This window comes from Phoca vitulina, unplaced genomic scaffold (assembly GCF_004348235.1).
Source record: "Phoca vitulina isolate PV1807 unplaced genomic scaffold, GSC_HSeal_1.0 scaffold13, whole genome shotgun sequence".
In the NCBI taxonomy this organism is placed as follows: Eukaryota; Metazoa; Chordata; class Mammalia; order Carnivora; family Phocidae; genus Phoca; species Phoca vitulina.
Window position 1 is genome coordinate 7,251,666 of NW_022589716.1, and position 27,311 is coordinate 7,278,976.

The following is a 27,311-nucleotide window of genomic DNA, read 5'->3' on the forward strand; positions in this document are numbered from 1 at the left end:
GTCAGATGGTTGGGCTCCATTCCCTTTTTTGCCATTTAATATAATGTGACCTTGGGCAACTTCCTCAACATCTCTAAGCTTCAGTTTTCTCATGTGTAAAATAATGATAAAAATACCTCCTTCACTGCATTAAATGAGATAATACATGTAAAGTGCCTGGCACATGAATGTTCAAATAGATGGTCATGGTGGAGGCAGGGCAAGTGCAGAACAATGGGATTGTTACTTTCACATATTTGTTGTGGTTCCTTAGAACACATTCTTAGGATTGTGCATTTTTGGTTATAGGCTAAAAGCCACATTGAGGAAGGTTCTGGGTGACATATTGCTGATGATGTCTCTGAGTGTGCATGTGGTAGATGGATCATGTACTTTGGATTTTTTTTTTTTTTTTGTCTTCACCCAGAGCCTCTGGTTCCCTTCTCCTGGGGCCCACTGATAAGAAAAGTAAAAATAACACAAAATGAAATTTGAATTGGAACCAGGAAAAGGATGCAGGGGAATATAGTTTGTCTGTTATTCCTACATTTTTGGTTGACTGCAGTGTTTGGTCTTGGGCCTGCATTGATAGCACTACTTAATGAAGTGCTTAGTTGCTTTTGGGGTTCTTATTGGGGCATCTCCTTACTTTTCTTTAACTTGTGCTCTGTCCCTATCTCCCCTGTTCTTGGTGTTTTGTTTTGTTTTTTGTTTTTTACTTTGCCTTTGCCCTTACTGCTCTAGGAAAAAATTGACAGATTAGATTTCTCTGCCCAAAAGAGGGAAGAGTTATAGGAAAGATTTGAGAAAGGTACAGAGATACAGGAAGCTTCTTATCTTGCTCTTCCTAAAATGTGTCTACCCTGTGGCTTGATTACTCAAATTGACATGAATTGTCAGAATTTGAAGCTTATGTTGTGTTCCCTTTTCTTTGAACTGTCACGAACCTTTATACACATGAAATGGTTTTACTGTGAAAACCACAAGTTATCAACCATAAATGGAGAAAAATACAGGGAGAGTAAGCAAAAGGTTGGTTTAGAGATTTTAACAGAACAGAGCTGTTCTTATAATCATGAACAGAGTGGTCTCCGTCTGGGAAATTTGCTCTTTGACTAGCGGTTTTTTTCTTGGCCAGTACATGCTCTACTCATTCTCATTTCTTCTATTCCTTACTTTAGGCTCTCATTTTCCAGAGTCTGTAGATAGCTTTGCCTCCTTTTACAAGAAATAACTCCAATGCCGTTAAACTTAGCTTCCTGGATTCTCTGTCTTAATTGGTGATACCACCATCCACCGAGCTGGAAGCTGAGGATTTACCCTTGACTCCCTTCTCCCACGAAGCCCTCCCTGTTCCCCAGGCAGAGTTGGACACTCCTGTCTCTGTACCACTCTGTGCATGTTTCTTGCTGTGTATTTATGCTAATTGGAAACTGTTGTTTGTAAGCCAGGGCTTAAACTCTTTGAGAGTTGCTTTTTGTTGATTTGTCTAAGCCAAGTCAATAAATGCAAAAGTTGAGAATTTAATCCCAGACCTCTACTTCTGTATGTTCCCATTTGTAAATAGAAGACACACTTATCAAAGGACTTCCATGAAGCTGGCTGAATTCTAAGCAGAGACAGTATATACCTGGTAGATGTATGGTTCCCAGCTTGGGGTGTATCTCAGAATTAGTGTTGTCAATTCTGATACAGAAGCCTGAACTTCATGCAGACATAATAAAACAAAATCTTCAGAGGCGAGGCAAGGTATTATACATTATATTTGTGTGGAGAATTCATGTGGAAGTACAAAAAAAATTGTGAAACAATTCAGGTTATCGAAGCAAGGAAGAAAGAGTGCGTTCTTTCTTTGGCTGCCGAAAGGATGTGTCCAACATTCAGAGTGTACTGGTTTCATAACTGGAGTGGGAGTAGGATAAAGACACCCAACTATACTGACAAGTTGGATAGGTTTCTTGTATTTTTTTTCCTGTAATATTTTTGATGTCTAAATGTAACTTCCTGTGTCATCGATTATCAAGATAAAAGTGGGTTCTTAGGACCATGCTGATAATGAGTAGCTGTAAAAATGACTAATAATATCTGCAATCATAAATACAATGTGAATGTTTTAAAAGTTTTGAATTTTATGACGTAGAACACTTCATTTATTTTTTATTTTTTATTTTTTATTTTTTGCTAGTGTGTTAACATTGGCTTCTGCTACAAGGTGGTTGGTTGTCCTTACATACCTTTGTCCCCCCTCCATTTGTTTTTGTTTGTTTGGTATTCAGATGTCTGTAGCAATTTTATTTGCAATAGCCAAAAACTGGAAACAACCCAAATATCCACAAACAGATGAATGAACAAATAATGGCGTGCCCATAGAACAATATACTTCTCAGCAGTATAAAAAGTGAATGGCTTATATAAGCGTCATTGGTAAATCCCAAAAAAGTATGCTGCATGAGGGAACTTGGGGAGAAAAGAGTAAATATTTTATGATTTGTATCATAAAATTCTAGAAAATGCAAACCCATTGTGAAGGAAAGTAAATCAGTGGTTGTCTGGAGAGTTGGAGAGGGCAGGGAGAGAGATGATGATGAAGAGCATGAGGTAAATTTAGGGGTGGTTTTCTATTTTGAAATATCATGAAAATGAAAGTAAAGGCATATTCATGTTATAAACTCATAATACAACAAAGAGAGTAAGTAGAGGGGGTGACTTGTGGGGACCTTGCACATAGGAGCCAGTTTGTCCCGCAGGTCTTCGAAGAGACTGAGCTCTGATTTGACTGACAAAGGCTGGATGGAAGAGATAAGTGAGCTGCAAATGAGAGGGTTAATTAAAGATTTCTATGTAAAATAGTTAACCCTGCTCCCACTTGGTTTCTAGACAAAATAATCTCCTTATTTTTAAGAAATAGGATAACCTGGGAAGAAATAGGGCCCTTAGAGAGTGTGAGATTGGGCTGACCTCATTGGTCACTTTGGGGGCTCTTGAGTCTTATGTATATGCTGCCTCTAATTAAGCACCCTAAAGAAAAGCCTGTCAGTTGACAGGTTCTGTCCATGTACACAGAGTTAGGATTCATTTTCCTGACACCTGCTCCCCTTTTAAAATTGTAACATTCATATAAAATTAACCATTTTAAAGTTGAAATTCAGTGGCATTTAGTACATTCACAGTGTGGAACCGTAATCTCCATCTAGTTCCAGAACATTTTCATTACCCAAAAGGAAACCTGGTACCCATTAAACAGTTATTTCTCACTCCCCCCAGCCCTGGGCAACCACTAATCTGCTTTTTTGTCTCTATGGACTTACTTATTCTATATATGTCATATAAATGGAATCAATATATGATACATAACTGCAATATATGACCTTTTGTGTCTGGTTGCTTTCACTTAGCATGATGTTTTGGAGGTTCATCCAAGTTATAGCATGCATCACTACTTCATTCCCTTTTTTGGTGACCCTTTGTTTTTTTAACCAAGAATCACCAGACATTTGAGGAAAACATGCAAAATGGAAGAGAAATAGGAAAATTGATCTGAGCTGAAACAGACCCGTAGATGATTTTGCTTGTTTTTAAAAGCATACTATTTAGTATTCTCCTAGATATTCAAGAAGATATGGCATCCATGAAACAATGGGAGATGCCATCTGGAAGAAACTGTCAAAATAAAAAAGCTCATAGAGATGAATTATGCGTTTGTCAAGTTAAAAGATATTCCGTAGATAGATCAGAAGATAAAAATCAAGAGAAAATCTCAATATAAAGCCAAAATACAGGCAAAAATTGATGCGGAAAAAAGAGACATAGAGGATCAATTCAGAGATCCATCATCTACCAGAATTTCTGGGAAGTGAGAACAAAAATTGAAAGGAGGGAAATATTTAAAAGTATAAGAAGAAGAAAATTTCCAGGATCTAAAGAAAGGAGCATTCTTCATATTGAGAGGTTCTACCCAATGCCCAGAAGAATAAAGAAAGACGCAGTGCTAGAATTTCAGAAAAACAAGAATAGATGGAAAACCCTAAAAGTTTCTGTATACACTGGGTCTTCTAAAAGAAATGGGAATCAGCTGTGTCATCCACAACAGTGACAACCAGAAGGCAGTGGAGCAGCAGTCTTCCAAGTCCTGAGGGAGAATGGTTTTGAACCTAGAATTTGTCATAGCAGAATACACTTGTTTTCAGATGTGCAAGGACTCCCAAAATTTTCTTTCCTTATACCTTTACTGAAGCAGTTAACTTGGCAGATGAAAATAAAAAATGAGGAAAATACTCAAGAAATGGCTGAACTAACCTAGTAGTCCAATAAAAAGTCTCATGTTACCTGTACAGTAGGAACTCTGTTTTACCCTGGAAAGTAGCCAGCCCAATTTTGAACACAGATTTGATGGGATCCAAGAAAAATTCATTCGGGAACGGGAATGGATAGATTCCAAGCAACAGATTAAATGAAGAAGCTGGAAGATAGTTGGAATACAGTGAAGAAACCATAGAACTTTTTACAAGGGGCAAGGGAATTAGAATTCCTGTGCAAAGCAGAAAAACTATATGCAAAAAGTTGTAAGCAAATATAAATCAAACACATAAGTGGCACAAGTATTAAGTAATTGGTGGCTACTAAATAGAGATAACGTATTTGTGCCTAATGTATAAAGAATATCCTTCTTTGAATGGCCCAAGGATAGTGGCTTTGGAAGCACAAGGAAGAAAATGCAGTTCTGGTCCTGTAAATATTTTAAAGTTACAAAGGTAACTGATAGAAGGAACTGAAAATAGTAATTTAAATATAAAAAGGTTGGGCCTTGGAAGGGGGTGGTAGGGAGTGGTATAAGTAAACTAAATCTGCTATAGAATTATGGGCATGCTCAATGAGGTTGGTGACAACCAGAAGAACTGTAGAGATTTCTCCTGGATAGGAAGACTGGGAGGCTGGGGAGGGACGGGGTGGCAGGTATTGTTCCTTTTCATCAAAGTGCTTTTTATAAACCATTTGATTTTCTTTGTTATTGGTAATTGGGATAGGTTAAGAACTCGTTGATTCCCAATAAACAAGTGTTTCTGAGTGTCTTCCGTTATTTTAACTTTTAGATAGATGCTGAGAGCTGGGGAAAAAAAATAGTTTGACCTCTACCATAAAATAATTTTAAGATCTCTTTGCCTTTAGTTTCTGCCACCTCTTTTTTTAGAATGGTGAGAGAGGAGATCTAAATAAATCTTTTTCTCCTATTTCATATTTTCTGATATATCCACTAAAAGTGCCACTTTGATTATCTTGGTCTGTTGAAAAACTTAACGTAACTTCTTCAGACTCCAGCCTAAACTGAACTGCTTCCTGTTGCCCATTGCTCTAACCCATGTGTTTGAATTTTGTCTCCTCAAACCTCCTGTAAGCATCTCTGCCCTTCAGAACCCTCTGCAAACTCTCAGAAGACCTCTTGTCCTTCCTTTTTTTACTTTTTATTTTTTTAAACCTTGCTCACATTAGCTGTATCTGGCCTCTTCCTGCATCCCCTAGAGGCCTGAAAGATCTTGGTGCCTGTCTGGGTTCTGGAGGAGAATGTGGGTATGCTGTGACAGAGGATAGTGTTAGCATGTAGGACCCAGTCCTGGTGCTGGCATTGTGCCAAGTGCTCGCTTATGGCAGAAAAGGAAATTGTTTCAAATCTCTGTCCTCAAGGAGCTTCCACTTCTGATGGAGTTTTATATAAACAGAAAGGTTATAAAAATAGCGTTATATGTTTTAAGCATAGCTACCTAAGGCCAGCAATCAGTAGTTCTGCTTTGAAATATGTTCTTGGAGTCTGTGGCTTTATCAGTAAGATATGCTAGCCTCTGAGGTGTCCTCTAGAGAAGAGTGGGAACATGAATGATACTGCCAAGATAGTGTTTGGTATTCTCTCTTATATGCCTCCTTACAGTAGCAGTAGCTACAAGAGGCAGAGCATTATTTGAAATCATTTTTGGACAAGATGGGCTTGTGGCTGCATGAACATGGTAGGAGATTTGGCTTTTAATCCTACAATGTGCAGTTCATTGGATGACAGCTCCTGTCTACATTTCTTTTGGTTTGGTTACTGGATATGACCTTGGTTCTTAAAAATGGTGGTCATCCTGCTTTATGGCACCCCCTGGAAAACTCTTAGAATTCTAGTAGGGGCTTAACCAGCCTTTTGTACTAAGTACTTTCCAGAGGTTTTTCATTAAAATGCACACCCTAAAATATAGGCTGGGATTTACTCCATGATACTGTAGCAGGTGATGGTTGGATGAGGTACAGATAGAGTGGACCTGGCCATGAGTTGATGTTGGAGCTGGGTGATGGGTACATGGTTTTCACCATACTCTTCACTTTTGTAGATGTTTGGAATTTTTCATAATAAAGTACCCTCGTGGTCAGGGATGGATGACTCATATTTTTGCTTTATTGTATTTCCATAAATAACTTTTTATTTAGTGAGGTCTTTGGGTTTCTTGGTATTTATTTTAATGATCAAAGACAGACTGAGTTAAGGTTAGACAAGAGAAATCTTCAAATTTAGCCAGATTTTTTAAAGCATGAATAGCATGGGTGCCTTGATTACAAGTCAGCCCACCTCCATGGAGACCTGTAAAGAAAAAGTGAAAGGAAGCAAAGTTATGATCAGGAGCCAGAGAGCTGGCCTTCTAGAAGCTGAGAATATGTAGATGTGAAGTGTGGGAGAAGTGAAGGCCCACCACTTAAATTAGACCGTAGGGGTGAACCTTGCCTAAAGTCAGAGGCCTGCTGGGACCCCACTATCACCACCACTGCTGCTGATTTTGTCCCATTCTAGGGTGATGTTCACCTATTCCTTTGTCTCTGTGGTTTGACCTTGTTTCTTCCTCTTATGCCTTTTAGTACTTTCTCGCCTCACCCCCTACCCTCCAAGACCTGAATTCATCCATCTTGATCTCCTTAGGCTAGCTTTCCTATATCAATCATGTCCCTTTCTACCCCAGACCCAGAAGCTCACCCACAATTCACTCCTTTCCTTCATCTCTGCTGTTTAGTGAATTACCACTAGCATTTGTTAACAAATGTGATTGGACCACGAAGTGGCTTAACACAGGCTGAGGCATGGAGACCCATTCGTGTAGCCTTAAAAATTTTCAGGCAGTTGGCAAGTAAGAATTCTAAATAAAAATTGAAACTACCACCTGTATTTTTTCAGGCCGTTGATGCTCACTGCCATCAGCTGCATCCTCCCTATGGCACTGGTAAGTGTGGGAAGGGCTGGTGACAGTTTTGGTGGGCTGCTGGATTTCTTTTTTCTGGGGGAAAGATCTATTTGCAAGCCGTGTTATTAACTTGTCCCCGAGGGCTGGACAGCTTGAACCAGCTATAGGAGACTAAAAAGAGGAAGAAGCAACTGACCATGCCCATGGGTTTCCTTGGGGACCTGTTGTGAAGAGCAGAGGCTATTCACTATGTGCCTTGATCCTTACATAAAATTAGCACGTTCTGTGCATTATTTTGAATAATAATAATACTATTCAAGTGCTCTGGGATGTCAAATAGTAACTGTTAAATTTCCTGAAACTCTTAAAACATTTTTTCCAAAAATGGATATTGGCTGTGTGTTAGAAAGGGTCCAAAATGTTGTATGTACTTATCATTTCCTTCAGTAGCAAGGTTTATCTCGCTCTGGTATTTTAAGTTCTTTGTGGTCAGGAGATCAAGAAATGTTTGTTCCAATGATTAATATAAAATTCTGATAGAGACTTACAAAGAAATTTGTGGCTCTCATTTACTAACAAACTTGAGGTGGACTTGGGGGGACCTGTGATTTTAAAAAATTGTTTTTACCACGTTCTGCTTTCTGCTTAGGGACCTAATGGAGAAAATATACACAGTAAAGTTGAAACATAGGGTGGGACAGCAAGTTACAGAATTGCTGAAGTATAAGTCAGGAACCAAATTGCTGCTGGAATTACCTTATCTAAGGTCTTGAAATCCTGCTGCTGTCTCCTTGTAGTGAGTGGGTTGGAGGCCACGCAGATTCAGAAGTTTTATCTCATCAAGGTGGTCTCCACTTTAAGTGACAGTTGGATGTTTACACTATTTCATTTCTCTAGTCTCTGAAGCCCTTAGAATATGGAAGGAAGTGCCTCCAGAATATCTAATGAAATGCAGAGGTGGTGGACTTTTATACTGTTAACCAGTGAAGAGCTCCTTGCTGGTGACGGTGGCTAAAACATTCCTGTACACTTTATTACATCTCTGTGAGAAAAATCTTAGCATCATTGGCCCACATTCTAGATTTCCCACTGGTCCCCACTTCCCATCCCCCAAGCCCTACTTATGAAGTAGGGATAGAATTGTATGCACACTTACTACACTGTTTATAAGAAATTGAAAGAACTTGACTCCCCAGCAGCTGTCTACTCCTTTAGGTATCTGTGCACAATTGGTAACTACTGAACTTGTTTTGAGGGCTTGTATCAGGGAAATAACCTTAAGCGTCTGTCCCAAACATAGATTGTAGAAAATGACAGAAGATTTTTGCCTGCAACCTTGGGGAAATACTGAAGACCAGCAGCAAAGTCCTTTCCGACATGCATGTAGCTAAGGTGTTCCTGAAATGAAGAACTGGAAACCACTCGAGGGTGTTGGGATTATAAATGCAACGGCAAAACAAAGTCAAATTGGATTGGCAGTGCAGAACAGTGTTCAGGGTAAATGACAACAGAGGGTGATCCCACAGTTTTTTCAAGCTGGAAGGCAAGCTCCCCAGAGGCTCCTGACCCATTGTTGGTCAGGTTTGATGGTATAGAGAAAGAGGAGAAAAAGGCAGGGAAGATAGGCTGCTCTTGGCTTCTGCTCTTACCACATTTTTTACTCTGGACCACCAGAGACTTGAGGGCATCCTTCAGTCTTTGATGAACTTTATACCACTATTTGTCCTCTCTTCCCCACCTTAATCAGTCACATTCCCTTCCCCAGCTCCCAGGAAAAGTAAGAGAGGAGTTTTTTTTACCTTTGGGGCTTCTGTTCACACTGACCAAGGCTTAAGCACAACTGTGATGCCTCAAAGACAGGCCTGAGAGCTGTGCTTTGTGGAATGGCAACATTTAAGGAGTAGAACATCCATGGGAACACTAAGAAGGCTTGATCTGGGAGGTTGAAAGAGAGCCACAGAGTGTTGTAAAGTTATTGGCATTATAGACCTGTGTGGAAGTTATATCTGCTTATGCTGAAATTCACATTGTATGATCAATTAACCTTTGGTCAAAACTATGTTAAAACTCTGAAGGGGAATTTTTTATTTTGAGGAGTAAGTAAAAGGTCAAAGTGATTATTTGATATAGTAGCATAAAGGTCAGCCTTTTGTTTATTGTGACATTTGTTTATGCAAGTTACTACAATTGTGTTAAAAGTACCTCCTGACTTCTGTTATGAAAAATTAAAACAAGTTTAAGGAATTGTACAGTGGACATCCATACACCTGCTGTCAAGATTATACATTTGCTAACCTTTGGCTACATTTGCTTTGTTATGTATCTAGGCATCAACCAATTTTATTTTTATACAGATTTGTTGAAATATTATTTACATGACATTAAATTCACCCATTTTCAAGTGTATGTTAAATGAATTTTAGTAAGTTTATGCAGCTATGTAACCATCACCACAATCTGAGTTATAGAACATTTTCATCATCTGGAAAGTTCCCTTGTGTTCGTTAGTCAGTCCCCAGTCACAGCCCCGGGCAACTAGGAATCATCTTTCTTTCCATATGGTTTTACCTTTTCTAGAAGCTTCATATAAATGGAATTGTACAATATGTAGTCTTTTGTGTCTGGCTTTTTTCACTGAGCACAATGTTTTTGAGGTTTGTCCATGTCGTATTACATGTCAGTAGTGCTTTCCTTTTTATTACTGAATGATTTTCCATTGTATGGATATATTACATTTTGTTTATCCATTCATTCATCAGTTGATGGACATTGGGTTGTTTCCAGTTTGGGGCTATTATGAAATATGCTGCCATGACCATTCATGTCCAGGGCTTTAAATGGACATATGTTTTCATTTCTCTTGGATAGATATCTAGGAGTGGGATTGCTAGGTTGTATGGTAAGTGTGTGTTTAATGTTTTAAGAAACTGCCAAACTGTTTTCCAAGGTGAATGCTATTTTAGATTCCTGCCAGCATAATATAAGGGTTCCAGTTTCTCCACATCTTTGCTAGCACTTGGTATTGATAGTCTTTTGGATTATATTCATTCTAGTGAGTATATAGTGGTATCTTGCGGTTTTAATTTGCATTTCCCTTATGACTGATGATGTTGAGGATCTTTTCTTTTGCATATTTATTGTTCATAACCTTTTTCAGGTGAAGGGTTCAAATCTTCTGCCCATTTTTAAAAATTGGGTTATTTGTCCTATTGAGTTGCATGAGTTCTTTATAGATTCTGAATTAAGTCCTTTGTCAGATACATGATTTGTAATTATTTTCTCCTAGTCTGTGGCTTGTCTCTTCCATTTTCTTAATAATGTCTTTGAAGACTTAAAGTTTAATGAAGTCCAGTTTATCAGTTTTTTCTTTTAAGGGTAGTGCTTTCATTGTATCTAAGAAATCTTTGCCTAAGCAGGGTTGCAGAGATTTTCTTCTAGAAGTCTTAATGGTTTTTAGTTTTACATTTAAATCTGTGAACTATTTTGAGTTAATTTTTGCGTGTTATGAAGTGTCTAAGTTCTGTGGTTTGTTTTTGTGTAATGATGTTCGGTTATTCAAGAACCATTTGTTGAACGTTTCCTCAACTGAATTCCTTGGCACCTCTGTATAAAATTAACCGTAAATGTCTGAGTTTACTTCTGGATTTTATTCTGTTTCATTGATCTCTGTTTCTAAGCCCCTACGTACTTTGCTGTCTTGATTACTGTAGCTTCATAGTAAGTTTTGAAGTCAGATGGTTTAAGTCCTCCAACTTTGCTCTTTCAAGATTGCTCTGGATATTCTGGGTCTTTTACCTTCCACAGATTTTAGGATCAACTTTTAATTTGTGCCCTCTGCCCCCCAAAAAAACCCTGCTTTGATTTTGATTAATTTTGATTGCTGTGTTCGGTCTGGAGCTATGTTGTTCAGTCTGGTGGCTATGACCCCATGTAGCCGTTGGGCATTTGAAATGTGGCCAGTTTGAATTGGTATATGCTATAATTCTAAAATATATAGTGTACTTTGAAGACTTATATGAAAAAAAGGATATGAAATAAAAATAGTTCATGAATAATTTTGTGGATTACATGTTAAAATAATAATATAGGTGTATGTATTAGTCTAAATAAAATATATCATTAAAACACATTCCACCTGTTTTAAATTTTAGTTTTCATTTGTTTGCTGCTGTATAGAAATACTTTCGGTTTTTGTATATTGACTTTGTATTTTGTTATCTTACTAAATTCATTTACTAGTAGTTTGTATATTTGTTTAGGATTTTCTGAGTAAACAGTCATTTTATCTAGGAATAGAGACAAATTTGCTTCTTCTTTTTCCAATCTTTTATTAATGTATTTTATGTCTTTTTTTCCTCCCCCCTTTGCCTTACTAACTGCCCTGGCTAGGGCCTCCAATATAATAATGTTAAATGGTGAGGGTGGTCATCTGTACCATTTTCCTGATATAGCATTCACTGTTTCATCATTGAATATAATGCTTTTCATAATTGCCCTATATTAGATTCAGGCAGTTCACTTTTTGTCCTGATTTGCTGAGAATTTTTATCTTGAATGAATATTGAATTTTGTCAAATGGGTTTTCTGTGATGGAAATAATCATTTTTTCCACCTTTATTTTGTTAATTCAGTGAATTACAATAGGAGCTTTCAAATGTTAAATCATCTTTCCATTCCTGGGATAAACGTCACTTCATACTATATTGTCCTTTTTCTATATTGCTGGATTTAATTTGCTAAAATATTTGGATTTGTGTCTATGTTCATAAAGGATACTGATCTGTAATTTTCTTTTTGTTACATTTTTGTCAGATTTTTGTATCTGAATTATGTTAGTCTCATAAAATTAATTTGGAAGAAGTATTACTTTCTTGAGTTTCTGAAAGTGTTTAAGATTAGTGTTGATAAAGTTCACCAGTAAAAAGTTGTGGGCATGGAATGTTGTGAGGAAATTTTTGATTATGAATTCCATGTCTTTAATAGATACAGAGTTATTCAGTTTATTTTTTCCATTTTGTGTCAGTTTCGCTAAGTAGTGTTCAAGGAACTTATCAGTTTCACCTAAGATACTAGATTTATTAAAATTAGATTATTTATAACATTCCCTTATTTTTCCTTTTAGTACCTGTTAGGTTTTTAGGGATAGTCCCTTTTTCACCCCGGTTATTGGTAATTTGTATTCCCTTTTTTTCTTAAATGTTCTAGCTAAAGTTTTTATCAACTTTGTTGATCTTCTTAAAGAATCAACTTACAGACTTTATTTTTCAGTATTATTTGGATTTATTTATTTCTGTTTGGTTCTTTTTAATTTTTTCCTTTCACTTGCTTTGAGTTTAGTCGTCTTTTTCTAGGGTTTTTGTTTTGTTTTGTTGTGTTTTTAATTTATTTGACAGAGAGACAGCGAGAGAGGGAACACAAGCAGGGGAGTGGGAGAGGGAGAAGCAGACTTCTCGCCGAGCAGAGCGCCTGATGTGGGGCTCGATCCCAGGACCCTGGGATCATGACCTGAGCCGAAGGCAGATGCTTAACAACTGAGCCACCCAGGCGCCCCTAGTTTGTTTTTTTTTTTAAAGATTCATTTATTTATATGAGAGAGTGAGAGGGAGTGCGTGCATGCAAGCGCACTCTCACACCTGCAGAGGGACGGTTGATGGGGCGGCAGAAGGAGAGAATCCTCAAGCAGACTCCTTGCTGAGTGCAGAACCCAACATGTGGCTTGATCCCGAGATCATGACCTGAGCTGAAACCAAGAGTTGGATGCTTAACCCACGGAACCACCCAGGCGCCCCCCCTCCCCATTTTTTAAAGATTTATTTATATGGTCTTTTTCTAGTTTCTTAAGGGGACTTTATGTCATTGATTTTTAGATTTTTTTCCTAGTATAAACATTTACAGTTGTAAATTTCCCTCTGGCATCATGTTAGCATCTCACCAAGTTTTATTCTGTGGTATTTTCATTATCATTCAGCTCAAAACATTTTCTAATTTCTTCTGTGATTTCTTCTGTGACACACAGGTTCTACAGAAGTATATTCTTTAATTTCCAAGTATATGCTACAAAAAAGGGCATCCTTGGTAGAGAATAGTTAGTAAGGTGTGTGGGGGTGCTAGAATCACTTGGTCTGTTGCTGGACTCCAGGGCATAGTGGTCCTGATGACTCTTTTACTAAGAGCTTAAGGTTTGTCTCCTCAGTACTGGAAACCAGTGATGGGTTTTAAGCAGTGTGGGAACTGATCCCGGCAAGATGTGAGAGCTCTGTAAGAGCTGTTTAGTATTACTACTTTTACATCAGGGTTTCAGGAAGGTAATCCTGAGGGATATGGAGTGGAGGGGTTCAGACAATAGTACTGATAGGTTGTTAATTTCTTGATCAAAACTGTCCAGCAAGGGCTCATCTTGATTCTGCTATAAAAGATTCTGTTCTCCACAATTGAAAACATACAGAAGAATGGAAGACTCTCCCCAGTTGTGAACTATCAACTCTAATAGATTTAGAATGGATTGCTGAGCTCTGAGCATTAAACAGTAATGGTGTGAATACTCAGGGAATTCTTTCTTGAGAGAGTTCAGCTGTTTGCACTCTGAGAAAGACAGATTCATCTCCAAGGTTTGTCCTGGCCCTCTTGTGGAAGATGGCTTAAATGTTGGTGCCCCTGCACCCCCTCCCACATCCTTTTCTGCCCCTAAATCACTGTTTTTGCTTTCTCTGAGATACTGCTGGGACGTGTGTGCACAGTCAAGTTCTCTCTTGGTTTGTTTTTGTTTTTGTTTTTTTTTAAGATTTTATTTGGGATGCCTTGGTGGCTTAGTTGATTAAGCATCTGCCTTCAGCTCAGGTCATGATCCCAGAGTCCTGGGATGGGAGTCCCACATCGGGCTCCCTGCTCAGCGGGGAGCCTGCTTCTCCCTCTGCCTGCCGCTCCCCCTGCTTGTGCTTGCTCTCTCTCACTCTCTCTCTCTGACAAATAAAATCTTTAAAAAAAAAAAAGATTTATTTTTGCGAGAGAGAGAGAGAGCGAGCGAGAGCTTGCTCATGTGATAGCACAAGTAGGGGAAGGGGGTGGGTCAGAGAGAGAAATAGACTCCCACTGAGCAGGGAGCCCGATGCAGGACTCAATCCCAGAACCCTGGGATCTTGACCCAAGGCGAACGCAGACGCTCAACCTACTGAGCCACCCAGGCGTCCCCAGTTCTCTCTTGTGACCCCAAATCAAGGATGAGGTGGCCTCCCTGCTGGGACTACTACTTTTTTTTTTTAATTAATTTTTTAAAAAGATTTTATTTATTTGTCAGAGAGAGCACGAGCAGGGGGAGGGGCAGAGGAAGTGGGAGAAGCAGGCTCCCCACTGAGCAAGGAGCCCGATGGGGACTCGATCCCAGGACCCTTAGATCATGACCTGAGCTGAAGGCAGACACTTAACCAACTGAGCCACCCAGGCATCCCATGGGACTACTTTTTTAGCATAAATTCTTCTAGGTACTCTTCATCTACCCCTGTGCTCTTTTTGCCAGAGAACCTTTTGGAACCTGACTTCCCTATAGATTCCCTGGTGTCCATTATAGGGCAAGGCACAGTCACACTGCATTTTGTTTAAATTAATAGTCTCTGAGTTCCTTTAGGTTTATAATGGATTACTGAGGGAAAGTCCCTGGTTTTCTATGATATGCTGTGGACGTAATATGGGCCATTTTCACACCTCCATCTGTGATGTGGAGATCACAGTAGCACTTCCTGCAGAAGGCTGGTGGGAGGTGCATATAGCTGACACATGTGTGCCTCTTATCGTGTATATATTGCTGTATTCTTGGCTGTCGGCACTGAAAGAATAGATTCATATACTCCACTGTCAGTTTCATAAAGTGCTAGACGTATCCTCTTTTCACATAATCTCTTCTCACCAAAACTCAACTCTGCTGGGATATTCTGAGTTGGTCATTAGTGGACTTGCAGTCATTAATAAAATTTCTGTTTCAACAGAGGGCCGTGTTTTCCATAGGTGGGCTGCATGTGGTGTGCAAATTCTGAGGTTTTGTTGCTGCTGTTAAGTGCTGTTCAAATCAAAGGATCAGACTAGATAGAGTGGTAAAATTCTTTTTCCTAAGAAAAGTTGAGGAGTTCGATTTTGAAAATCCACAGATTAAGATAAGATGTCACTTAATGATCGGCATCTGTTGAGGGGTCACCCTCTCTTCAGTTCTAGGCTCTGTGGATCTGTGAGAGGCAGCCTGACCCCTGTTTTTAGCTCACAGGCCCCACCTAAGCCATCTGTGGTGAGGAAGGCGGGGGTGGGGGTGGCTGCTGGACATGGTCAGGACTCCTATGGTTTCCTGGGTGGTTTAGTGCCTTTGTCAGGACCTAATAGCCACTGCATGCCAAGACATTTAGAAGTCAGGACAGAAAATGGTGTAGGGCTGATTGGGCCCCATTAGGTAAGAAGTGGTAGAAAAGGCTCCAGTGAGGAGGTCATCCCAAACAGTATCACTATCAGGTTAAAAAAAAAAACAAAAAACTGTAGTCAGAAGTTATATTCAAAGCAGTTATTTAACTTTAAACCATATGTTTTGTCTCTGTTTTCATTTTGTGATAGTGGTTTGCTGTGGATAAATAGTTTTGTTATGGCTACAGTTAGAAGAAATGTCAGTTACAATTCAGGAATCCTAGACCTAAAGTCTCCATGGTCCTCAAGAGGAAAATACTACAGCAACATGTATGAGTCAGATGGCTGTTACCTTGCATGGAAGGGATGTGGGGACCCCCACCCTTAGTGAAATGTGTTATCTTGAGACCTTGGTTTTCTCCAGATGTACCTGGGCTGTAGGATAAAAAGGCATTCACTCACTGCACAGCCTTTGACACTGATTATGCACTGGGACATGCCCTTGTTTAGTAAGTGTGCACCTGTCTCCTTTCAGGAGTAACTTGAGCTCTAAGGGCAGGGATTACATGTTGGTCGCTGTGTCTTTCCCCCTGCAGTTCTTATCTGTGGACCAACTGCCTTAGAGTTCCTTGGTAGCTCCTGTTTAAAGAATCAGTCCAGTGGGCAGAGTACCAAGGTTCTGTGTGTTCTCTTGGCTCCCTGGCCTGAAGTGTGCTCCTTGTTTCTCCTTGATTCAGTAGCACCCTTGTGCTATGTAGTGCTCTCTCCCTAGGAAGCCTGATCTAGACCTCTAAACACAACCCTGTCTTTTGTGGCTCTACTCTAGTCTTGACCACCTCAGGGTGTTCCTTTTTGTTACTAGCCTGCCTAATCTGCTTCCCCTCTCCCCCCCACCCTTTTTAAGAGAGAGAGAGAGAGCATGCGTGTGCGGGAGCCCAGGACGGGCAGAGGGGGAGAGAGAATCCCAAGCAGACTCTCCAGTCAGCACAGAGCCCAACGCGGAGCTCTTTTCTCACAACCATGAGATCATGACCTGAGCTGTAATCAAGAGTTCAAACGCTTAACTGACTGTGAGCCACCCAGGCGCCCTAGTCTTCTTTCCCTATTAACAACATTGTGGCTATAACATGTACATGCTATCTTACTACTGGCTTCTTTAGCCTGACGTTAGAATGTGAACTTTCTATGTCAATAAACTTATTTCTGTAACATCCTTTTCAATGACTGCATACTAAATCATTGCATAGACCTATCATATATGATTTACCTAGTTCCTTTTCGTTGGACATTTAGTAATTTTTAATTTTTTACTCTTGTAAAACACTGTGGTACACGTATTCCTCTATGATTTCCTCAGAAAAATTTACAGAAGTAGAATTGCTAGCTCAGAGCACCTTCTGAGGCTTTTTGATAGCCACAACCAGTGTGCTTTAAAATATAGGGGCCACAAAAGCTGTCCATAGGCTTTTTTTTTATTATTATTCATTTATTTGACAGAGAGAAAAAGCAGGGGGAGCGGCAGGCAGCAGGAGAGGGAGAAGCAGGCTCCCCCGCAAGCTAGGTGCTCCTGTCCATAGGCTTTTAAATCATACTTGCAATCAGGGCTCATTGGTTACCAGGAATTTGGAGGTTTTAGGCAGGGGTGTTTTGATATGCTGGATTTATACAAGAAGTCCAAGCCTGGAGATTTTCTGAGAATAACAGGCCTAACTAGAGGTGCACTTCCCATGTGTGGCCTCCTTCAGCAGCTTGAGGGAACATAGGCCACATTAGGGAGCACATAGCTCTTTTGCTTCAATTGGATGCTGGATTGTTATTGTAATGGTGGTTTTACTTCAGTTTCAACTCAAACTAATTACTTGGAAGTGTCATTAATGAAAACAAAGAAAAGTCAAAGAGATTCAGGAAAGATTATACTAAGATTATCACTAAGATTATAAGAGTCTGAACTTAAAAGATGAAGCAGAGAACCAAGAGGAAGAATTTGGAAATCAAGCCTGGGCCTGCTGTAGACATGAATGTATGCACTTCTCAAAAAGTGGAGTTCTCTGAAAGAAACTACAGTTTTAATTTGATTTTTTTTTTTCTTTCTTCTTTCTAGGTATCTCATTCAGTTGCTAAACTTATATTAGTTAATTTCCACTGGCAAGTTGCAGAGATATTGGACAGGTAAGGTGTTTGGGGGAAGAGAGATGGCATTGCCCATAGCTTCTTTCTCTGCCCATCCACCCAGTGGTGATTATTGTTTATGTTTTGGAGTATATCCTTAACAATGTGCATATTATATATTTAAAACATTGGATCATATTGTATATCCTTTTATCTTCTCAGTACCTGGCGAACATTTTTTCATGATTGCATCATACTCTATCTCTGTTTCATTGCTGGCTCAGTATTTCATCGTATAGATGTCCCATGCTTTTTTTTTCTTTTCTTTTCTTTTCTTTTTTAAAGATTTATTTATTTATTTGACAGAGACACAGCAAGAGAGGAACACAAGCAGGGGGAGTGGGAGAGGGAGAAGCAGGCTTCCCACCAAAGCAGGGAGCCTGATGCGGGGCTCGATCCCAAGACGCTGGGATCATGACCTGAGCCGAAGGCAGACGCCTAACGACTGAGCCACCCAGGCGCCCCTGGATGTCCCATGCTTTTTTCCAAACCCCTGTTGTCAGTGAAGTTAGTTCATTTTTTTTATGCCGTTATGAATTTCTAATCAGTGCCCTTCTATATAACACTTGCTAACATCTCCATTTGTTTCTTTTGGATATATCAAGTGAGGAATGCAACATACTTTTAAATATTACCTTCAGAAAAGATAGGCCAGCTTACCACCAGAACCAGATTTCTAGAGGCACAGACCTTGGAGTCTCAGGATGTCCTGGAAGTTGTCAGGAGGAGGGGTTCCTCCTCCTGCTGCCCCCTCTGGGAAGAGTCACCATGCCCTGCCTGCAGAGGCACGTGCTTCTGTCTAGCGTAGGGTTTCTCACCCTTAGCATCCCTGCCTTTTGGGGTTAGATAATTCTTTTTGTGGGGCACTGTTCTGTGAATTGTAAGGTTTGGCAGAATCTCTGGCAGAATCCATTTGAAAAGACAAAATAACAATAAAAAATGAGCAAAAGACAGAACAATCATTTCATAGAAAATAAAGCATGAACAGCCATTAACATGAAAAGATGCTCAACCTCCATAATAATCTGGGACACTGAAATTAGCACCCGGAGCCTTTGAAATAAAAAATGTCTCCAAGTAACCCCTGGAGAACAAAATTGCCACTAGTGAGATTCACTGGGCACATCCCTGCCCTTTCACACACTAGAGAGTCTTTCCTTATATGGTGTGATCCATTTATCTGCAAAGGAAGGTCGTGCCTTTCCTTCTCCAGGCTAAACATAACTGAGATGGCTGTACCTGCTGGAGCAGCTCAACCCACTCAGGGAGGAGCAAGTACGCTCCTGATTTCACTAACTGAACTCTTCACTCTGTATCCCCAAGAGGCGAATACATTTAGGTAGACTTTGAAGTGAACTTCCACTGTCTGCACTGCTGTTTCTACTACCCAGAATTTGGACCCATGTAGGTTCCAGCAGTGGGGTGTATCTCACTGTCCAACTCTGTAGCCTAACTTGGGGATAGACAAGATGGCTAAGGATATTAACAATACTAGTGTGAGAAGTAGGAATAAAAGCAGTTGAAGGAGGCATTCTGACTAGGTAGAATAAGGAAGTCACGTATATGAGACATTCTTCCCTGCTCAGCTTCCTGGATTCTGGGTAATGAGTTTTCCTGGGTTTTGTGTGACACTTTTATTGCCACATGGTAATTTTATTTTTATTATTTTTTTAAGCTGCTTTATTTATTTTAGAGAGAGAGTGTGTTAGAGCAGGGGGAGGGGCAGAGGGAGAGAGAAAGAATCTCCAGCAGACTTCCCACAGAGCCTGATGAGGGGCTCTATCCCAGGACCCTGAGCTCATGACCTGGGCCAAAATCAAGAGTCGGACGTTTAACTGACTGAGCCACCCAGGCACTCCTGTTTTTATTTTTAAATGTATATATTCCATATCTCATTCCAGAAAGGAATTAAATTTTTATTATGAAATGTTTCTTTTTCAAAAATGTATGTATGTGCACACGTGTGTGATGTGTGTAGGTTTTAAAGAATGATAAAGCAAACATACTTAAGTATCCCCCCAAATAAGAAACCCTCTGACCTTTATTCAGAAGCCTCTGATGGCAGTGTCTGCCTGGCCACATCCCCTTCCTTCCCCTCCAAAGTGATCAGTATCTTGAATTCGGTATTGATCATTTTCTTATTCATTGTTTTTTTTTTCTTTTTTTTAAGATTTTATTTATTTATTGGGACGCCTGGGTGGCTCAGTTGGTTAAGCGGCTGCCTTCAGCTCAGGTCATGATCCCAGGGTCCTGGGATCGAGCCCCGCGTTGGGTTCCCTGCCCGGCAGGAAGCCTGCTTCTCCCTCTCCCACTCCCCCTGCTTGTGTTCCCTCTCTCACTGTGTCTCTCTCTGTCAAATAAATAAAATCCTTAAAAAAAAAAAGATTTTATTTATTAGAGAGAGAGAGTACAAGCAGGGAGAGCAGTAGAGGGAGAGAGAGGAGCAGGGAGCCCGCTGAGCAGGGAGCCCGATGCGGGGCTCGATCCCAGGACCCCAGGATCATGACCTGAGCCAAAGGCAGACGCTTAACCGACTGAGCCACCTAGGCACCCCTTCTTATTCTTAAATTATATATCCTTTAGTTTTGTGTGATTTTGTGTTTTTGTTTTTGTTTTTTTAAGTAGGCTCCATTCCCAGCATGGAGCCCAGCACAGGGCTTGAACTCATGACCATTGAGATCAAGACCTGAGCTGAGATCAAGAGTCGGATGCTTAATCAACCGAGCCACCCAGGTACCCCTAGTTTTCTATGTTTTTAGAACTTTACAGACATGGAATCATGCTGTATGTGTTCTTCAACTTTTAAAATTAACAAGGCTGCATTTTATGACATCTTATCCATATTCCTGTCAAAAACCATTTGTGAGTTTTAGTTTTTTGCTGTTACAAATAATGCAGCTCTGAAAACTCTTGTGCATGACTCCTAGTGTCATATATTTTTCTACGGTTGAGTATAGAAAGTGAGGGTATCTGTTCCTTAGCTTTACTAGATGGCAAAATGTTTCCAAAGTGATTGTATCGTGTTACATGCCTCCCAGTGGTATATGAGTGTTCCTGATGCTGTCAGACTTGAAGTTTTACAATCTGCTGGGTATAAATGACATATAATTGTGTCCCAGATTATTATGGAGGTTGAGCATCTTTTCTTGTTAAGGACCATTCATGCTTTCTTTTCTGTGAAATGCTTGCTCTGTCTTTGCCCATTTTTTATTGTTATTTTGTCTTTTCAAATGGACTTGGAGGAAGTTTTCTTTTTATTTATTCTGAATATCAGTCTTTTGCCAATTATATATGTATTGAATTATCTTCCATTTATAGCCTGGCTTTTCACTTCATGGTGTTCTGGTGACCTGAACTTCTTAAATGTAACATAATTGGTCAGAGTTTCCCTTTATGCTTTGCATTTTTTTTTAAGTTTTTATTTAAGTAATCTCTACACCCAATGTGAGCTTGAACCCACAACCCCAAGATCAAGAATCGCATGCTCCACCGACTGAGCCAACCAGGTACCCCTGCATATTCTTTGTCTTAAGATATCCTTTCCTATTCTGAAGACACAGAGATATTTCCAGAAAGGAGTTGAAAACAGACATGGTCCTTCATAAGTATTTTTCTTACAGTTTGGTGTCTCTGAATCAGGGTTATCATTCTCATACCAGTTGAGGGCTAAAAATTGAAAGAGATGGGGCGCCTGGGTGGCTCAGTTGTTAAGCGTCTGCCTTTGGCTCAGGTCATGATCCCAGGGTCCTGGGATCGAGCCCCACATTGGGCTCCCTGCTCAGCGGGGAGCCTGCTTCTCCCTCTCCCATTCCCCGTTTGTGTTCCCTCTCTCGCTGTGTCTCTCTCTGTCAAATAAATAAAATATTTAAAAAAATAAAATTAAAAAATGGAAAGAGAAAACTATTTATACCAAAGTGAAAGGAAGCTTGGTACTGTCAGAAGGTAATTAGAGACAAAGACACTTTAGTGCAAATGCAGCACTTGTTGGGCTCATCTGGTTTTGTTCAGAGGTTAAAACGTTTGCCTTCGTTTCTGAATCCCTTTATTTCTGCTTTTTGTTTTGTAGATACAAGTCTAATTCTGCTCAGCTGCTCGTTGAGGCTCGAGTTCAGCCCAGTCCCTCGAAACATGTGAGTATCTCCCACCTGAGCAAGGCTTCTCCTGACACACATGGCTCTTGCTGTGGCTTATGGTGTTACTGAGAACCATCTTGCTTTGTGTATAGTAGAACATGCCTGAGATTTTTGTTCCAGTATGGGCCTAAATCTTCCATTTCCATTTTAGTTTAAAGAGTTTCCTCATGGATGAAGAATAAATCATTGCCAGTCCTGGGGCCCTCTCCAGCCTCACCTTCCTCTTTACACACAGCCTGTACTGCATTCCTGCTGGGTTCCTTGGTGTTCCCAAGCTCACCACATGCCTCTTTGACTGCTTGTGCCAGCCCTGGCCTGGAATGTCTTGACCCTGTCCCCATCTTTGCTTGTGGGAATGGAACTCATCTTTAAAGACCCAAATCAGGCTGTCTCTCACAAAGCCTGTGATCTCTCCTCTCCAAACACCTCTAGTTATGTCTTGAAATCTTTACCTGTGTGATGTAGTGAGTCACTCATCTTTTTCAGCTCCCCTACCAGACTGTGTGCTTTATGGTTAGGAACCATATCTTACTATGCATAGCAATGTCCTCTGTATTTAGGAGTTTGACAGACATTTGTCAAATGAGTAAGGGCCATGTCGAAAGCACTCTTTAGGAGGGAGAATCAGGGTTCAAATTACCACATAACTTTGTAGCTCTCAGGAGAAAATTTCCAGAAGCATATTGGATAAACATGAGAATACAGCCTTTTTCCTTCCAATTGTTTATTGTATTCCCAGTGAACTAACCAGAACCTAATGTAAACCCGTAGTGGACTTCTGGCTTGGGCCAGGGGTCCCACATTGTCTTTGTCTGCCAGATCGTATAGCGTGGCATGGATTCTGGAGTTCAAGCTTTGCAGTTATTTGCCCACATCCTGGAAGGTTTCTTCCCTAGTAGGAGCCTTCCTCATCCCTCTAAATTAATTGTATATGACATCTCTGCAGTGTGTTAAGGATGAGTTGTGAGTTAGTAAAAACTGTAAAGTTTTATGTTTTGGGCATATCTATGGGAAAAGCACTATCTTTGACAAGTAAACCTGCAATGTGGTCTTGTTAGAAGCTTGAGTAGCAGCTCTGTGCACCAAATGGGGCGGTTCATAAAAGAAAACCAGTAGCCTCTAAAAGCAGAATTTGGACTGAATGACCTTTAAGGACCTTGGCAATTTGGAAATTCTGAGTTCTTCAGCCTGACATCATAAACTAATGTAAGTTCTCCTTTCAGCTTTCCTCTGCCTCTCTGAATCCTAGTGATTGTGCAAGCCCAGCTCATGTGCCACCTCCTTCGGGAAGCCTTCCTGATCTGTGCTTTCTGTTGAGAACTTTTGGGACCCACAGAGCCCACACATTGCAGTTGAGTTCTGACACTTGTTGCAGGGTCAGGCTCGCCTCCCATGCACCTGGCTGCGTCAGGCACCCCTGTGGCCTCCCAGGATCTGAAGGCCCCTCTTCGCTCATTTGGGTCTGCCTCTCCCCAGGTTCCCACGGCCCACCCCCCTCACCACTGCGCAGTGTGTATGCAGTTTGTGCGGAAGGAAAACCTACTTTCTCTGGCCTGTCAGCACCAGTTTTGCCGTAGCTGCTGGGAGCAGCACTGCTCAGTACTTGTCAAGGACGGCGTGGGTGTGGGTGAGTGTGCTGCAAAATCTGTAAAAGGCTGGCGTGAAGTATTTGTCTTCAGCTTTGCCCTTGCAGGGACTCAGGTCAACTGCTGTTTTCTTCTGAGCCTGATTGGGGTTTTTATTGTCAGAACCATTAGTTTCCAAACACACCAGGCTGAACAGTGGCAAGATTTTCCCCAGTCCTGAGCAAAATGAGAAGATTAAGGCTGTTGTTTGGGCATATATGTAAATGTTGGTGTGAGTGCAAGGTGAACTTAGGGGAGAACTCTCCTTTAAGCTGCCTCCCCTATCTTGATGCCCCAAGTGGTAGCTATAACTCAGAAACCCTCAGAGATTGCTGCTATTTAGGTAGCATAACACAAATCAGATTTGGTGATTGGTTATAGGAGTGTTTGTCATGCTATGACTTGATGGTATTAGAACTCAGTTAGCATTTACAGTATCTGCAGAATCTCATTGTGTTGGGTGGTAGTCACTTGAACGTAATACTAAATGTCACAAAACAAAATTGTTAGTCAAGAACCATACAGGATTTTTTTTTTTTTTTCTTTCTTTCTTTAATGAGAGACAGAGAGCATGAGAGGGAGGAGGGTCAGAGGGAGAAGCAGACTCCCTGCTGAGCAGGGAGCCCGATGGGGGACTCGATCCCGGGACTCCAGGATCATGACCTGAGCCGAAGGCAGTCGGTTAACCAACTGAGCCACCCAGGCGCCCTAGGATTTTTTTTTTTTAAGTTAATCTCTGCGCTCCATGGGGGGCTTGAACTCATGTCCCTGAGATCAAGAGTCTCCTGCTCTACCAACTGAGCCAGACAGGTGCCCCAAGAACCATATAGGATTTTTTAGATGATACTGCTTTTTTAGTGGTGCTATTTGTGATATATATGTAATTTGAGGTAAATTTTAGTTGTGTCACTGCAAATACATTAATTTCTCTCTTTCTTTTTAAGATAAATTCTGTGGCTTCAGGGATTTCCTATGTGGAATCTGAATTTGTTGGGTGAACGCAGTGGGGAAATATATTATTGTCATGTCTTCTGCAGTGCAGTTATCCATCATGTTGTCTTTGTTCAACAGGAGTCTCTTGCATGGCTCAGGACTGCCCACTCCGAACACCAGAGGACTTCGTGTTTCCATTGCTGCCCAATGAAGAATTGAGAGACAAATACAGGCGCTACCTCTTTAGGGACTATGTGGAGGTATGACCAGCCCCTGTCGTTGCAAGTCTGTCTTCCTGGGCCTACCTTCCATCTCATGCTCACCACAGTCACTTTGTAGACAAGGCTGCCATTAGATGCTATAATTTGAAGAAAGAGCTCTTGGCTTTTACAAAGTGGAGAAGCCACTAGAGTGGTAGTGAGGAACACAGGCCCTGGAGTGAGGCTGACAATGACATGAATCCCAGGTCTGTTACTTCCTCGCTGTGTAGTCTTCCACCCTTTATTTGACCTCTCTGAGTCTTGGTTTTCTCTGGTAGAATGGTCAGGCCTCCTCCCCTTCTACACAGTTGCTTAAAATGTATTGTATGGCAGGGAATGAACAGGAGTCAGGGCTATCTCAGGAGTTGCTGTTGCATTTGGTTCACTGGGTGATTTATAAAGCACAGAGAAGGGGTATTGCTTTTTGTGCAATTTGAAAACTTGTCCAGGATTCCAGCGTGGTCAGTTTTGGATTCCCTCCCCTCCCTTGGGCTCCCGACTCAGGCTTGCAGCCTCCATGCAGCATAGTTCTCATACTTTTCGTCAATTGTGCCTGAGCTTACAAGATTGCCTAACGGGCTGGATCTTCTCGTACATGGGCTGCGGGATAAACAGTGCCTTGTTCCCTGTGCTGTTTGCTGCCTTTGATACATGCGTGAGGGTCATTGAGCCTCTCAGAGCTTTTGTTTTTGTTTTTGGGTAAAATTGGTGTGTAACATATTGGTTTCAGGTATACAACATAATAATTCAATATTTGTATATGCTACAAAGTGATCACCAAAGTAAGTCTAGTTACCATCCGTCACCATATAATTGACCCCCTTCACCCATTTCACCCACCCTATAACCCCCTTCCCCTTCTATTCTCTGTATCTTTGAGTTTTGTTTTGTTTATTCATTTTGTTTTTTAAATTCTGCACAGAAGTGAAATCATATGATACTTGTCTTTCTCGGTCTTATTTTACTTAGAATAATACTTTCAGATGCACAGCGGATTGGGCTATGTTCCTTTCCAGACCTGTGCACTTTCAGCTCACAGACACAGTTCTGTACCCCATTTTAAAATCTAGCCTTAGATCATTCTAGTGAGCTGCTACCTAGTTTTAGCTAAACATTCATAGGTCTTTAATATCTGCCTAATGCTGTTCTTTGTGACATCCTTTCTGAATTCCTATAGCCCCTTGATAGAAGTCATCGGCTGGAAGGACAGAAGGTGTTTGAGCTGCAGGGAAGTCTGATTTGGAAGCAGTGACTAGGGGATGTCCTCATTGTTTCCCCTTGGTGTGTTCACAGAGTCATTACCAGCTCCAGCTGTGCCCTGGTGCAGACTGCCCCATGGTTATTCGGGTACAGGAGCCTAGAGCTCGCCGAGTACAGTGCAATCGGTGCAACGAGGTGTTCTGGTAAGAGTGAGTGTGGGTGCTGAACAGCCCTGGGCTCCTGCCTTGTCCTCCAAAGCACCGCTGCTGTTGCTGTGGGTGAGGGTGGGGCTGGGAAAGACAGGGTCTTTGAGACTAACTAGCAGCTCTGCTCCGAGGGGGCAGGGTATGTACCCAGCATCTCATGTTCCACGGGATGTTTGATAATGCTCAGTCTAGAAACAAAAAAGTGGCACAGATTCTTGGAGAATGTGCTATGGTTTGTGCTACTGAAACTCATGGCACAGAGATTGTCAATGTGGGTATGTATGTGCCTGCACAGATAATTGAGTATTACTGTGTTTGAAAGCTACAACCTTCGGTGTTCGAATCTTCCTCCATCTTGGCCTTTGTAGGCTAATTTTATAACACTATAATTCATAAAGGTAGTTTACGTCTACTTGGGGTTACTCCATTCAGTAGATACGGGGATAAAGTGTACTGAAGACTTACCGTGGGAAAGACATTATTCTCATCTCTTTACCTACATTGTCACAATTGTGTACAATTGATACTGTTGCCCTCATGTTATAGGGGAGGAAATGGAGATGCAAGGCAATGGCAGAGCCATAATTTAGGTCTGCATCTGTGTCTGTCCCTAATCACGCCTCCCTAAGATGATTCATGGTGGGGCTTCAGAGAAACTACATGGAAAATGGGATGTGTGTGCATGTGTTCTTGCCTTTCAAACCATTGTTGAGGGAGTCTTTGGCTCACCAAAGATTAAAAACCACTAACATAAGGGTGCCTGGGTGGCTCTGTCAATTAAGTGTCCGACTCTTGATTTCAGCTCTGGTCTTGATGTCAGGGTCGTGAGTTCAAGCCCCATGTTGGGCTCCATGCTAGGCGTAGAGCTTACCTTAAAAATAAATAAATAAAAAAGAACCACTAATGTAGTTGCTCTCCATCCTTTGTGTCCCACTTTTTTTTGTTTTAAGATTTTTTTTATTTGACAGAGAGTGAGAGAGCACAGGCAGAGGGAGAGGGAGAAGCAGGCTCCCCGCTGAGCAGAGAGCCTGACACGGGACTCAGTCCCAGGACCCTGAGATCATGACCTGAGCCGAAGGCAGACACTTAACCAACCAAGCCACCCAGGTGCCCCTGTGTCCCACATTATGAGCTTCTTTCCCTGGGACATGTGTTAGGCTGTTTGCCTGAGTGCCTTTACTATCCAAACGTTGTGTTAGCTTGGACAAAAGGGAAATTAAAAACATGG

The 27,311-nt window shown here is 41.0% G+C and overlaps 1 protein-coding gene across 2 annotated transcripts in view; it reads left to right on the forward strand.

Annotated features, from left to right (window-relative positions):
• Positions 1-27,311, forward strand: part of ARIH2 (ariadne RBR E3 ubiquitin protein ligase 2) — a 48,556-nt gene that overhangs the window by 13,661 nt on the left and 7,584 nt on the right. Inside the window, exons 2-7 of one of the 2 annotated variants that reach the window (XM_032411243.1) lie at positions 7,172-7,217; positions 17,659-17,726; positions 21,793-21,856; positions 23,336-23,486; positions 24,556-24,677; positions 25,971-26,080. In XM_032411243.1, the coding sequence (XP_032267134.1) occupies positions 7,179-7,217; positions 17,659-17,726; positions 21,793-21,856; positions 23,336-23,486; positions 24,556-24,677; positions 25,971-26,080 (554 nt within the window). In that variant the 5' untranslated portion in view covers positions 7,172-7,178. The remainder of the gene's footprint in view (positions 1-7,171; positions 7,218-17,658; positions 17,727-21,792; positions 21,857-23,335; positions 23,487-24,555; positions 24,678-25,970; positions 26,081-27,311) is intronic. The other variant, XM_032411242.1, reaches the window with a different exon arrangement.